The 14674-nt window shown below is 41.7% G+C and overlaps 1 protein-coding gene across 1 annotated transcript; it reads right to left on the bottom strand.

Annotated features, from left to right (window-relative positions):
* Window positions 1-9192: 9192 nt before the first annotated feature.
* On the bottom strand, window positions 9193-11799 carry LOC121984578 (14-3-3-like protein 16R). Its single transcript, XM_042537577.1, has 4 exons — window positions 11214-11799; window positions 10838-10960; window positions 9730-9846; window positions 9193-9476 (listed from the first exon to the last, which is right to left on the bottom strand). Exons 1-4 carry the CDS (start codon window positions 11694-11696, stop codon window positions 9423-9425), a joined length of 777 nt encoding a protein of 258 aa, XP_042393511.1. The 5' UTR covers window positions 11697-11799; the 3' UTR covers window positions 9193-9422.
* Window positions 11800-14674: the final 2875 nt, after the last annotated feature.

Here is a 14674-nt window from a genome sequence, read left to right on the forward strand (position 1 = left end):
CATATGTTGAGTCAAAATCAAACCTAGCTGATATTTTCACCAAACCCCTTCCGGAGAATGAATTTAGTCATTTAAGGAGGGAGTTGGGAATGTGTTTGGCTCCTTAGGTCCTTAGGACTTCATCATGATCAATAAGGACAAATTAAAAATGACAAGAGAAATTGGGAATGATTTTGGGCAACTTGGGAACATCTCACACAAACTATAAGGTTTAACAAAATATTTTTGTTTGCTAGAAATGGGGTGAGATGCTAGGAACAACCAAATTATTCAAAATGTATCATGCATCCCTTGAATAATTAGGTTGAAGAGACATTAATTGAGTATGGGGAACACCTTTACACAATTCATGTGTAATTGGTTCCTAGATCTTACTCATATATTCCAATCAAGGAATCTTGGTTGAACTTTTGCCTAGAAGTTATCTATTTATGGTTGTTGGTTGATGTGTTGATTGATATGGTTGTTTGATTCATTTCATGACTTTGATTGTCAATACGATAGGTTGTTAAAGGAAATAATATTAACTTGGATATGTTTTGACAAACTTGAAACTGATCATAGCAGTTTTAAGTCTTAATTAATACCTTGTTTCACTATATGGTTTTATAAGGTTTTCTGAGATTGGAATTCTAAGATTCCAAATGTCTGAGTTTCTGGATTTAAAGTCTGAAACTTTCGGGCTCTACACAAGCTAAGACCATAAGAGCTCATATTTTTAATATACTTGTGGGTGTTGATTCTAGGTTATGAATTTGGGAGATTCTGAAATCTTGAATTCTGAAATTTTCAAAATTCCCGATAGATAACGGCTCATATTTTCAGTTACTGAAAATTATATCAGACACTGATCAGTCCAGGGACCGATCAGGATGATGCCTGATCGGTCTCCACGACCGATCAGGAGATTTGACGATACCTGATCGGTCTCCACGACCGATCAGGACAGGAAATTCCTGACACAGAAGGTTCACTGATCGATCCAGGGATCGATCAGGAGACACCGGCACAGATCGCAGCCCACTGATCCACATCTGATCGGTCCAAGGACCGATCAGGAAGATCCCTGATCGGTCTCCACGACCGATCAGGACGATCACTGACCGATCAGGATGTTTCCTGATCGGTCAGGATTTCTCTGTTCGGACAGCCGTCCGATCAGATCACACTGTGCACTATCCCCTCATTAACACCTCCCGACCCACTCTCTTCCCGATCTTCTTTCACGCGGAACCCTAGCCGACTCCTTCCCTAACCTCACTCTCTTCTCGTTGCACGCCGAACCCTAGACGAAGCTCTAGCCCTCGGAAGCCCTAGCCTAAAGTTAAATGGCACCAAGGTAACTCTCTACCTCTCTAGACCTTTGGCGTTTCGGTTTCATTTCTCACCATATATGTTTTTTTTGTGCTGGTGGCTCCGGTGCTCACTCATTGCCCCATTTTACCACATTGTTGACCCTTAGGAAGAAAGTAGTGGGTGACGGGAGCTCTAAATCTAAGTCACCTGAGAAATCCAAGTCCCAGGCACCCACCCGACCTCAACCTTCCTCCTCTTCAAGGTTCCCGAACCGCCATTTTGAGCAAGCATTTCAACAGCGGACATTCAAGCTGCTTCCATGTCGATCTGTGGATCGAAAGTATATGGATGAATTTTGTCCTTCTGTGTCCGAAACCCTAGCCTATTTTAAACTTGACTCGGTAGTCTACTTAGAGAGGGACATCAACCTTGACCTAGTTTCTGAGTTTTATAACAATCTTCATCAGAACAGTGATGGTGTTTATAAAACCCGAGTCGCTAAAAGACCTATCGATTTCTCCATCAGAGAATTTTTTGGGTATCTAGGCTGCCGGATGTGTTCGGGGGATCTTTTTTCCATTTATCCTGATTTACCAGAATCATTACGTCCTCCACTTGATGTCTCACCTGACTCCATCTATGAGTACTTCTTCGGTCATCCTAGAGCAGATGACCTGGATGAGTTGGATGCTGACTTTCCCACTTTTGCTGCCCTACGAGTATCTGCCCCTGACTATATTCTTTTTAAGATAGTCACAAACTGTATTCTTCCAATCACATCCAAACCTCTTGCTGAGATCCGACCCTATCATTGTTTGATGCTTTATGGGTTACGTCGGCGTCTCGACTTTGACATTATGTCCAGCATCTACTCTTCGATCATCTCATATTCTCGGCCCAGCGGCTCCACTATTTATATGCCTTATGGGCATATAATTACATATTGGCTCGAGACCCTTCAGGTAGATGTGTCTAAGGGTAGGGTAGTCAAAATGGTCAGGCAGGATTGCCGACTTGGGAAACGGGCATTTTCCAAGTCTGGCATCATTGGACAAAATGGGGGTGTTCAGTGGAAGGATGGGAGAGTTTTGGGTGAGTTACCACGGGGACCTCCACGACAGGTTGCTCCTGTTGCTGCTCCTCCTACTGCTGCTGACGATGGAGAGGACGATCCTGATCTGCGCTGGCAGATCGCCGAGCTGGAGAGCCGTTTTGATCGGCATGATGAGATGATATCTGCTGAGCTGGATGGCCTGCGTATTCGGATAGACCAGCGCTATGATGACCTGCGCGGGCATATTGACCAGCGTTTCGATGATATGCGCAGTCATCAGGTGGTGACACAGCAGTTGCTACTCGGATGGATAGCACGCTACCCACCTCCGCAGTCTTACCCAGGCTATCCATCCTCCAGCGTGCCGCCTCAGGATTTCACCCCTCCTGCCGATGATGGTATTGTTCCTCAGTGTGAGGATGTTGATTGATACAGTTTGTTTGTTGACTGTCTGTATTTTGGATGTTATTTGTTAGTCTTTATGACTGACCTGGATGTTTGCACTTCTGATGCTACTCATGTATTTATGGTACTCAGTTTTATATTTGCTTGCTCTTTATTATATTTCATTTTCTATCCGTTATTAATATGCTGTTCACTTGCATGTCTTGTTTGTCTTTTATTTCCTTATTACTGTCTTATAATACACTTAGAGGGAATTCTCAGTGCTTTAAGAACCAGACAGTAAGGGTTAAGGGGGAGTTCTTTAAGTTATCTTACCTTATTCGCACCTTTTCGGTGTTTGACAAAGGGGGAGAAGATAACTAAGTTTAGATGAATACAAATTTGATTTTAGAAATTTGATTTTAGAAGATCCTCACATAGTGTTGTATCCGTCTTAGGGGGAGGATCTTGATTCCCCTAAAATTATGAAAATTTGAACAATTCTAATCTAAACTTTAATCGTGTTGTCAAACAAAAAAAAGGGGGAGATCGTTGATACAGTCTGACCTGGCTGTTGTTTTGATGTTGACACTGATTTAAGTTTGTATCAGATAGTGTTTAAACTCAGAATGACTACTGATCGAGGTTGATCAGTTGGGAGGGAAAGTCCTGGTGAGTGAAGCCAGGCAAGGGAAATCCAGATGGGTCAAGACATCTGGTGAAAAGTCCAAGCAGGGAGCTTGGCACGGGAAAAGTCCAAGTATGGCGACTTGGCACGGAATGGTCAGAGAGGGCTCGGTAGCTCGTTCTCTGGACCGGACGAAGTCGGAGAGGGCTCGGTAGCTCGTTCTCCGGACTAGGTCAGAGAGGGCTCGGTAGCTCGTTCTCTGGACCGGATGAAGTCGGAGAGGGCTCGGTAGCTCGTTCTCCGGATTAAGTCAGAGAGAGACTTAAGTGGACTTTCAATGGCACATTGGATCGGTCGGTAGACCGATCCAGTGACACAAGAATCAGTGGATCGGTCGGCAGACCGATCCAGTGAAACTAAGTTCCACGGATCGGTCTGATGACCGATCAGATGACACTCAGTAGCACACTGAGTGAAATCTGATCGGTCAGGGAGACCGATCAGGAGAAGAGCCTGCAGAAGAAAGAAAGAGGTGGATCGGTCTGTGGACCGATCCACCCTCAATCTGATCGGTCTGCAGACCGATCAGAGAACACTCAGTAGCACACTGAGTGCAATCTGATCGGTCAGGGAGACCGATCAGGAGAAGAGTCTGCAGAAGAGAAAAAGAGGTGGATCGGTCCGTGGACCGATCCACACTCAATCTGATCGATCACTACGACCGATCAGAATGGCCTCAGACCGATCAGGCTGTTGCCTGATCGGTCCAAGGCACTGTGATCGGTCTGGTGACCGATCCACACACTCTGATTTGTTCGTTGTATCAACGATTCCTTCACTGCTTTTGATATATCTCATTCATTTATGTGATGTAATCCTCTGTGCTGTTAGCTTTTGAGTTTGCAGGTTAACAGGTATCATTCCAAGCCTAATTTCAAATTAAGTTCGTAAGAGGAATGCGACAAATGGTCTTTCTGTTGGTTTCAGCGGCGCATGGTGCATTTCAGGCATCAACGGATACTGCTGTGATCTGGCTGCGATCTGCTTGACTCCTGGGGATTGGTTCGAGCTCAGAAGACGCCAGTGTTGACTGTGATATCATTGGTGTGAGTTCAGAGAATCAGAGAAGGAGGAAAAGGGATTGGCTGCAGCGCTGATTTGCGCAGTTTGGACCAGATTTGCAGCGCTGATTTACGCAGTTTGGACCAGATTTGTGACAACAGAGATCAGGTTTTGAGAAGCAGTAAAAACAGCGAGAGGGGAACAAGAACAGGAGAAGAAAAGCTTGAAAGAAAAGTCTGTGCAGTTGTGCGAAGTTCTTGAGCTCTCGGGTGAACTGCGATCTCTGTTTTCTGCTACTGATTCTCGCGTGGTTGTAAGCATTTCTATTCTCCTTTGCCACCGAGTTTCTGTAAGTCTCGTGCCTTAACTTAAATATTTCTTGAGACTTTGTGGGAAGGTTACTCCACCTAGAAGGAGGATCTTTAGCCGGAATTCTTCCGGGGTGCGATCTACCGAAGATCAAGGAGTCGTCCACCTTACGGACACGCTGAGGAGTAGGGGCAAGTTATCCCCGAACCTCGTAAATCTGTGTATCAGTGTTTGTGCTGTTTTTCATTTTGTTTTAGTTTGCTTATTCCGCTGCGCTAACTAGTTTCTGTGTAGAACTCTTTGCTTAAGTTTTTTTAAAGAGGTTATTCACCCCCCCCTCTAGCCATCTAAGATCCCAACATTTATTTCTCAATTTAATTTGGATTCAATAATATGACTAGTTTTTCTCTTCTCTTATTTTTTACAATGATATCTTAAAATTACTGGTCGAAAGCCTTTATATAGACTCATTCCAGGAGCTTGGAACCCCTCTGGGTGCTTAAACCGTTGCTGATGTGATGATCTCTTATTGAAACTTGATCCATCAAGTTTATCCACTTCCGGATGCCTAGACTGTTGACGTCGGATCGGCCAGCCATCGTGCTCCAACTCAGCTTCTGAATGAAATTTATGGTTCGGGCGCCTGGACCAACCTCGAGTTCCCGAACCGCCCCGGGTGCCTGGCTAGGCCACCCGGGAGAGGTTGGTTCAGGCCCTCAGATCCCTTCCGAGCACCCAAAATAAAGGGTGGACAAGAAACTGTAGATCGGCGGTAAATTGATCCCTAAAAACACATACAAAATCAGGAGGTGGTTCGTTCGGACGGTTAAAAGCCAAAGGAAAAGCAATTTGATAGTCAGACAAAATTTCGTAAACAGCTCTCAAACTCTCAACTTCGCCTGCATCGAATCTGAACTAAACTGATGTGTACCAAAGCCTAGGGATGGCGATGGCGGCGACGGGAGGTTGTGAGGTGCTTGCCATCAGAAATAAAGAGGTTGACTACGAACAACGAAAAGATTTGACGGAAAGGGTGAGGAGGCTTACGGGAAAGATCGCCTGAGAGCAAAAGGAAGCAAAGTGCCGCTGGAAAGCTCGAAGATGGAAAGACGCGAAGTGGGGAAGACGGTGACGCACGCGGAGCTTATAAACCCCACGGTCGATCGACTTCAGTCGTCTGATCCAGAGTCACAAAAACCTAGAAGAAGACCCAACCGTTGAATTCGAAAAGTCACCTGTCACATCATCAACGAATATACACCTATCTCGTCAAATGTGCGGCAGTAAAAAGTGGGGCACGTGGCACTGGGTCTCCAGACAACATTAATGAGGCTTAATTAAAAGGTATGGCCGCATGCTCGGCCATAATGAGCGGAAATTTACATAGTCTTCAAGAAATTTAGATGACGTCGGGGCGCTCGATCGAGGAGCACGAGAGACAATGTGAAAGTGGACGCCAAGTATAATCACCCATCATCCCGACTGGGCACGGATAAGCTAGTAACGCGCAGCCGAACGACCAAGATACATTTTGCTTCGAATCCTACCAAGCAACAGTAACAGACCCCGTCTAGCAAAACATGGTCGAGCAACTGGACAGATGCACCAATCAATTCCTTGGGCATATGGGTCAATCGGGTCTTAGAGTCGATGAAGACACATCTCGTCCAGTCAGTCGGACTTGCAACCTCCTTCGACTATACTTGAAGGGGAGGCTTGTGATGCGGCGATAGAAGGAGGCCCGCCTGGCACGGGCTCAACCACCAAGGTGGAGGTCAATGTCAAGATGGTTAATGCCCAAGTGTCAAAGGGTCGAACGGAAGATAAATGTAATGGCCGCTCGAGACAAGCAGGTCTCGATCGGCGGGAGATAGGTCCAAGCTGACAATCCTTCCGACTCAGAAAATACCATAGGCAGACGGTCAAGTCATATTATCAAGACGCTGAGAGAGACCGGGTCTGAACAGATGAAGGCAGATTACTACACAGACACCGCACGAAAGGGCAACTGAAGTTGACAGAGCAGAGGATTCCCAGTCGAGCGGCTATCCGCTCAACCGAGCAACGGGACCTGACCGTGAACAAAGCGGAGTCCTAGTCGAGCGGCTGATTCACTCGGCCGAGCAGCAACACTGTGGTCCTCGCAACATCCTTTCATAAAACATAGTAGAGGGCGTGGCCTCGAACATGTTGGAGAACGTGGCAACGAACATATCGGAGAATGTGCCTATACTTCGAGAAGCGTGTACGTCGCCCGCCAGAGCTCTATTAAAGGAGGGCCCATCACCGGCGGAGGTAAGCATGATTTACGTTTTGCGCATAATTCTACTGTTTCACTTCTTCCCCATATTCCGGTGATTGACTTGAGCATCGGAGGATCAACGCCAGAGACTCATTCCCTGGCTCGGCACTGACGTCATTTGCTTTGCAGAGCGAAGCAGATTCCACACCTGGTCAGTGAAGTCGTCACCCCCAGCTTTCCACTCGCCTGTTTTCTGACAGGATCAGTGCACTAATTTATCTATTTTTCTGATTCTTTATTCCGTCGATCTCCCTCCTCTCTCCAGTCTCTCCTTCTCTCTCCACTTATGAAAAGCAAAACTCTCTATCACCTATCTATTTAATCGGCTCAAATTTATTTTTTCAAAATATCACCATCAAAGAAGATCAAAAATAATAATGGATGATATATTCAAACTCCTTATAACCTCATAAATCTATAGAACCGTATGTACAATTGGAGCTCTCTAAGTCAGTCAGTAAGCTTCAATCGAAATTCACTTATTAACTTAAAGAGTTCTGATTACACCCATTTCAAATTCTGTAAATTTTTGAAGTTGCAAAGAGTTCAAATATTATTTTAGCTTCTCTGGAGGCGTTGCCTAATATAAATTTATATTAATACCTATGGAGAAGCCGAAATAAATAATGTATAACATATTTAAACTCCTTGTATCCCTTAGAAATCCACAAGACCATAAATATATTTTGGCCGAAATATATTAATTAATTTAGAAAATTTTGATTATACTCATTTCAGAATTTATGAATTTATCATATTATAAAAAATTTAAATATGTCATCCATTAGTATTTTCAATTTTGCTAGTAGTTGTGTTTTAAAAAAATAAATTTGAATCGAATACAAATATGAGAGAGAGGGAGGGATAAATTTGAGAGAGAGGAGAGAGATTCCATGCGTGGACAGTAGTAGAATGGAACCAAACAAATTAGTACGCTGACTTTTAGCGTGTCGAAGCTAAGAGTTAGTTTTCACCGATTGCTCACTCCATTTTCATCTCTATAATACCTTTAACAAGTCGCTAAGCCTCAAATGGGGACTTGGCCTCCAACTCGGCGTCAGTCTCATAATAGGACTTGGGCCTCCACGCATACGGTGCAGTTGTAAAATACTCACAAGAACAATAAGAAGATCCTGATTCAAATCCTAAATGAGATTAATATTCTGAGGGTACTTTTAAGAGTTCGTAAGTTATGTTCTAAATTTATCCAACTGATAAACCTCCAAAATTAGTCGGGAAAGCACTTGCGTGTGTCTGAGGACAACGAAGCCTTAATGCTCTTTGCCCTGATTAAAAGCTAGTCGCTAAAGCTCATGCAAGCATGACTGTTTGGTGCCCAAGCGTCAACCTCAGCTAATGAGCCAGCTAAACTGAGGCATCATTTTTCAAAGATGTAGATTACGCAGTGGTTGGGTTCCTCCAACAAGCTTTGCCTACTTTTGATGCACATCTGAATCTCTTTGATGGATCACTTTTTAGCAAAAGTGATTATGTGCATCAATCCGTCTAGATTATATAAAAAGAGATGAATTACATGATCAATTTATAACTTACCTTCATAACTGGCCGTCAAATACTCTGATCGATTCACAGTCCTTCATGTCCTTGCTCTGTAAAGGCGTGAAGCCTTGTTTTCTTATTGTTGGATGGGAGTCAATAAAGGACAGTGGCCAGCTTGCAATCCTTCTACATGACTGAAACAATCTGAATAAAGGGGGTGTCTGTACTTATCAATCCTAAACACTATGAGAGCTCAGTCACCAAAATGATGTCTCCAAAATAAATATGAAGCTATACTGAGTCATCTCAACTCAACTAGTCGCATTGAAGAGGCTCAGAAACATTGGAGCCTCCAGCAAGAGCATTCAAGAAGCAGATGTTCCTGGTGAGCGTTCCTTGGATTCTGCAGTTGAATTGAATGAGTTGGCGTGTGAGAACTGCTACTCATATCTGGGGCAGAGAAAGCGCCGGCTAAGTATACCTTGGAGAAGGGCTTTGAGGTGGAGAACAAGTTGGACCCGGAGAGGAAGCTCGGGATGGCTCGGAAGTTCGGCCTCTGGCCGTGACAGATCACCATCGAGAAGCCACAGGGAGGCTCTCATCTCTTAGTGAATTACAAGTAATATTTAATTTCAGAACATTGCAAAACAAAACACATGGGGAAAGAACATATTTCTTCACAGCACAATCACTTCGACAATTCATTGTAAATCACAAAGTAGTAGTATTTTTCCAGTCTAACATACAAAGCATCACTTCCAAATCCAATCAATGGTAGCAGAGTCAATGGGGAAGGGATCACAGTACAAACAGGAGAATCATAATCTCCAACTATCTCTGCCTGACTGAGGCTCTTAACTAGACAGACATAGGCAATGCATTCCATTCTAATGCTGGTCATCCTGTTGGGATGCTTCTTTCATCTCGTCTACCCCATCATCCTATCCAAAAAAAAAAGAAATAGTCGGTGTCAATAAGATAAGACGGATAAAACTAGAACAAAAGTTCCTGTGCTAACATCAGATAGCTGTCAGCTTTTAATTTTGGTGGTTCAGTTGCCCAATATGAGGCTTTAAGATTAAATCAGCCACCGATCGCAAAGGTTGGATGAGGAAGCTTCATGCAATTTCATATAACCATCATCTAATAAAAACTCAAAGTTAGGCATATTTTGATCTCATCTAATAATAATACCTGCATGTCTGAAGTCCACAAGGTTAGGTTGTCGCGCAGAAGCTGCATAATTAGTGTGCTATCTTTGTAAGATTCCTCTCCAAGTGTATCCAGCTCAGCAATTGCTTCATCAAATGCCTGTTGATATGATCATCAAGACTAAGTTCTTTTGAATAACCAATCAAAATTTGACTAAGTTGCTTTATACAAATTACTGGGAAGCTTCCAATGTCAAAGGAAACCTAACATCGATTAGGTTTGCCACTAGGAGAAGACAGACAATAACAACCATTGACTAAGACTAATAAAAAGAAGATAAATATGAAGAAAAATGACCGGAGATGGCTAAACCGACACCAGTTGGAATTTGAATACAGAATCACTCAAAGAATTTGGTTGTGCACTTCAAAAAAATAATGAACATATGGAATTCAATTAGTTGATTATTCGAGATAGAATCCTCTCAAGGTCTACTACAATAAACGAAAGCATTGTCAACATAAAATAAAACATCAATTTAGAATAATCTCAGGTTCTACGAGCAGATAAAATTGCCTAGATACTAATGAGTGAAAAACAGTTTGAAGTGAAGACAAATTTTGAATAACATCCATCCTTCTTGTTTTCAAGGAAAACAGATCACAGTAAATTTCCATTGCAGATGGATGAAGCAAACAGCACAAAATTACAATAACAGTTAAGGAATAAAAATATGAAACAATTTCTGTTGAATTAGAGGTAGCCAGCAAATAGAAGAGAGATCAAGAAAAGTATAGTTTCTATATATGACTCCATGGCACTGCCAATCAAACAAACAAGAAATAAAACATGTGTAACAGCAGATAAACCTGAAACAACCAGAGTTTCTGAAGGAATACTGAAATTTAATTCCATAAGAAAAAGAGATAAAATGTTAAAGCTATGCTTAGAAAGATGACAAGACTTTGTTTAGTAAATCATTTCAGGTCCCCCAATTGATTATTCAATCACACAGAGAAGGAGCTTTGCATGAGAAGAAACACGCTTTCTAACAAAACAACTACACCGACTCCAACATGATAGTAGATTGAATATAACTACATAAGGAGAGACTAAAATTTTGTTTGAGCCAAAGAGATTCATTGCTTACCTGCTTTGCAAGGCTGCAAGCACGATCTGGTGAGTTCAAGATTTCGTAGAAGAACACAGAGAAGTTGAGAGCCAGTCCCAATCGGATCGGATGTGTGGGCGGTAGCTCAGCTAAAGCAATATCCTGTTCTTCCAAATGAAGAAAACCAAATTAACAACCAAATTTCCATAAACCCAAAGCCCAATCCTAGATATTTACTTATTCCCCCTATCTTAGATCTGCCATCACGCGAAAACAAAGAAAGATTTTGTGTGTGCGTGTATGGAAACTATCAGATCGATCGACTTGATTTTGTGTATACAAAATCAGAATTCATGATGAACGGATGACGCAGTTATCTCGCGTTGAACAGAAGGGAGCTGGAAGAAGTAAACACCTGGGCTAACTTGTACGCGGAGAGGGTGGCCTCGGCCGCGTCCTTGCGGTCGGCGCCAGATTTGAACTCCGCAAGGTAGCGGTAGTAGTCGCCCTTCATCTTCAGGTAGAACACCTTAGAGTCAGCCGAAGCAGCGGAGGTGATGAGACGCTCTTCGAGAAGGCGTAGAATCCCTCCGCAGATGGAGTCGAGTTCCGCCTCGATCTTAGCCCTGTAATCGCGAATGGTGGCGACGCGGGCCTCGTTCCCGCGGCTCTCTTCTTTCTGCTCGATGGACGAGACGATCCGCCACGAGGCACGGCGGGCGCCGACGACGTTCTTGTATGCCACAGAGAGAAGGTTGCGCTCCTCCACGGTGAGTTCCTCCCCGTGCTCCGCCGCCGCCCCTGTCACCTTCTCCATGAACTCCACCATCTCCTCATACCGTTCCGCCTGCTCCGCCAGCTTCGCCAAGTACACGTTGTCCTCCCTCGTCCCTGCCATCTCCGCCGTTGTATCTGCCGCCGACTCCTGCTGCCCTAATTTGCCAACGAAGAGAAAGAGAAAGAGAAAGAGAAAGCAAGCAGAAAGGAGAACAAGACACCGAACCGAAGAGAGGCTACGGCTTTTAAAGTGGGATACCACAGTATATTTCAATGATCATCTTGCAATGTCTTAGGTCATCCGACTGATCAACTATCAACCGTTAGATTAATATTGGATTCGTAAAATTGTTGGATAAGATCCCACGAAATTTGTAACGCCGGCAATGGGTGTAAACGACAGCGTAATAGCCGCAGGAGAGAACGGAAGGAAAGGCTGGCAACGGTAGGTCTGCGGATGGACGCATAGGCGCCGCATGCGATCATATCATCCACCGTCGATACTGATAGCGATGGCTGGAGGCGATCAGATCGATGCGCAAGTATGAAAAGACAAGAGACAGCTGGGGGTGGTCCCTCGTTTAGACACGCGTCAAATGGATCCGCCGTTGAATCTCTGAAGTTATTTATGAAGATGGGTGGTGGGGATGGACGGAGCTCATCATCTTGTTAAGACAGGCTTTTAAAGGATTATGTGTGAGATAGATTGGGGACAGCTAAGGAAAGGAATAATATTATAATTTTTTATGATTTTTTATGTAATTTTATATTAATTTTCATTTGATTTTGTTTAATTGAGGGGTGTGTTCCATCCTATTAAAATAATATTTTAAATTACAATATAAACATAAAGAACTTTATAAGATCCATTATTGGTAAAATGAGAGCTATCAAATAACTACAATAATAGATAAAAGCTGGTTGCTAAATGTTACAATAGTATTATAATCTTACGATGATTTTGTTTCATTGACTGTAAGGGCTTATTTAGTTTAGAGTTGTCACATATAATCAAGATTATTTATCCACGATAATCTAGGATAATCGTATTTAGTTTGAGGGTTTTTTAGATTTCAAAATTTTTCTAGATTATGAAACATCAACAAATATCATCAATCTCGACATTGAAAGTTCAGTAATTTTTTTATTAACGGGGTGATGCGGAGGTGGCAACAGGCTGCGGAAGCAGCATAGCATTCCACCACAAGTGCAGATTATCACGAAGCTTCCTATGGCGGTCGGAGGTGCTTTCTATGGCTATCGGAGGTGGCAACAGCGACAATGGGTGGCGGAGGTGGCAGCAGCAGGCGATGGTGGGCAGCAGCGACGAGCAGGCTTGGCAACAGAGGCAGCGCAACGGCCGGAGGTGGCAACAAAGGGCGGCGGCGGCGGGCGACGGGCGACGGGCGAGGGGCAAGTGCGCATTGGTAGCGGTGCGGAGGAAGATGAAGAATGTTTTTTTTTAACTTAAGTATTTAATTAAAATTTTAGTTAATTAAATTAATCAATTCCTAATTATAATTGGAGCAAATTAAATTGACATAATCTATAGCCTAATAAAATTATCTAAAAAATTCTAAAATAATAAAAAATTATCAAATTTTATTTATTTATATATATCACTATTAATAATAATATATATATAGAGAAAAATTACCAGAAATATGAGCATGAAGCTATTATTAAAGATTTTGAAAATTTAAAACAATATTAAATTACTTTTACTTAGAAGATTGTATTTGATATTTTATTAAATGTACATTAACTTCATATTTCTAAATCATGATTTGTTCACAATAGTATCAACATAGAATTTGTCATCAAAGAAGTTCCTTATTGCTTTAAATTATTTTTTATGTTAATTGAAATAAATTAGGTTGATCATGTTTATATGATGCTTTTGGTTGCATCATATTTATTGGTGCCATGATTAAATAAAATTTGATTTTACTATTTTTATTTTTTCATTTTTCTTATCTTTAATTGATGATTTTTCCTTGCCAACTCATAGAATTTTTTTCTTAATGATGTGTTTAGGTGTCGTGTCATCGAGGAGCAATGGATATGAACAATATGTATCAATTTTGTAATATGATTTTTGTAAGTTTTAGTATCCGCTTCCTGATTTACTTGTATTGATGTATGGTGTTTGAATGATGTATGATTATTAGCAATGAATGCATTTGGTTTTTGAATGACATATGATTTTCAATTTAGTAGAGTTGTGAATTGAAATTTAGTAATGTTGGGTGTTAAGTGATGTTGATTCTCAATTCATGGTGGTAAAAGGTGAATGCTCGCCCTCAGCGCCCTCGCCAATCCATCCCAGGGCCAACACGGAGGAGGTAAATCACAAGCGGCTACTAATCTTTGGAATAGTGACTAGCACATAAAAGAGTCATTTATCTCGACTTTATCGAGATTCGAACCCCATATTAATTCTCAATCTAAGTAGAATGTATTAGTTGTTATTGGATGTTTAGAATTTTATTAGCGGAGTTTAAACAAGCTATTGAATGTTTCTATCACTAAATTTAGCGATAAAAAATTAATATCCATCACTAAATTAGTAACGGAATTAAATTTCAATGATTAAATATCTTGGCGATCCTAAAATTGTGATCAACAATTCAATCCCTAATCATGCTTTTTCTTATAGTGTGTGGCTCTCTTATATTTAAATTTATGGATATGCTCTTAGATAATATAATTCTATATACTGTAACAGGTACTTATTGATTTTATACAGTAAATCATGTTCCTATAATGCTCATTTTCTTATATTAATCTTATGAAGTCCACTTCATTTGATTTGAATTTGAAATATTATTGTAATTTTATTATCACCCTCAATTAAATAAAATTAATATAAGATAATGATATTGTTGTAACAACTAGCAATCAGCTTCTAGATGTTATTAGCAATTATTTGCTGGCATATACAAGTCGATCGGTTGTGGTTTATGAATTTGTCCTCAAATTCATCCCAGTTTACCTTTTTTGTAATATCACATCCTAAAATCTAGTTCAGAAAAACAAAATTTAAACAAGGTATGTATTAAGTGTATTCTGAATAGTTTATGATCCTGTCCGAATCGC

Source organism: Zingiber officinale, chromosome 5B (assembly GCF_018446385.1).
Source record: "Zingiber officinale cultivar Zhangliang chromosome 5B, Zo_v1.1, whole genome shotgun sequence".
Lineage (NCBI taxonomy): Eukaryota > Viridiplantae > Streptophyta > Magnoliopsida > Zingiberales > Zingiberaceae > Zingiber > Zingiber officinale.

What these genes read in the sequence shown, in the direction of transcription:
- LOC121984578 (XM_042537577.1), bottom strand. Translation starts at nt 11,696, where the DNA reads ATGGCAGGGACGAGGGAGGACAACGTGTACTTGGCGAAGCTGGCGGAG. An exon ending in CCGCGTACAAGTTAGCCCAG is followed by an intron (nt 10,961 to 11,213) that starts GTGTTTACTTCT and finishes TTGGAAGAACAG; the next exon opens with GATATTGCTTTAGCTGAGCT. An exon ending in CTTGCAGCCTTGCAAAGCAG is followed by an intron (nt 9,847 to 10,837) that starts GTAAGCAATGAA and finishes TCATATCAACAG; the next exon opens with GCATTTGATGAAGCAATTGC.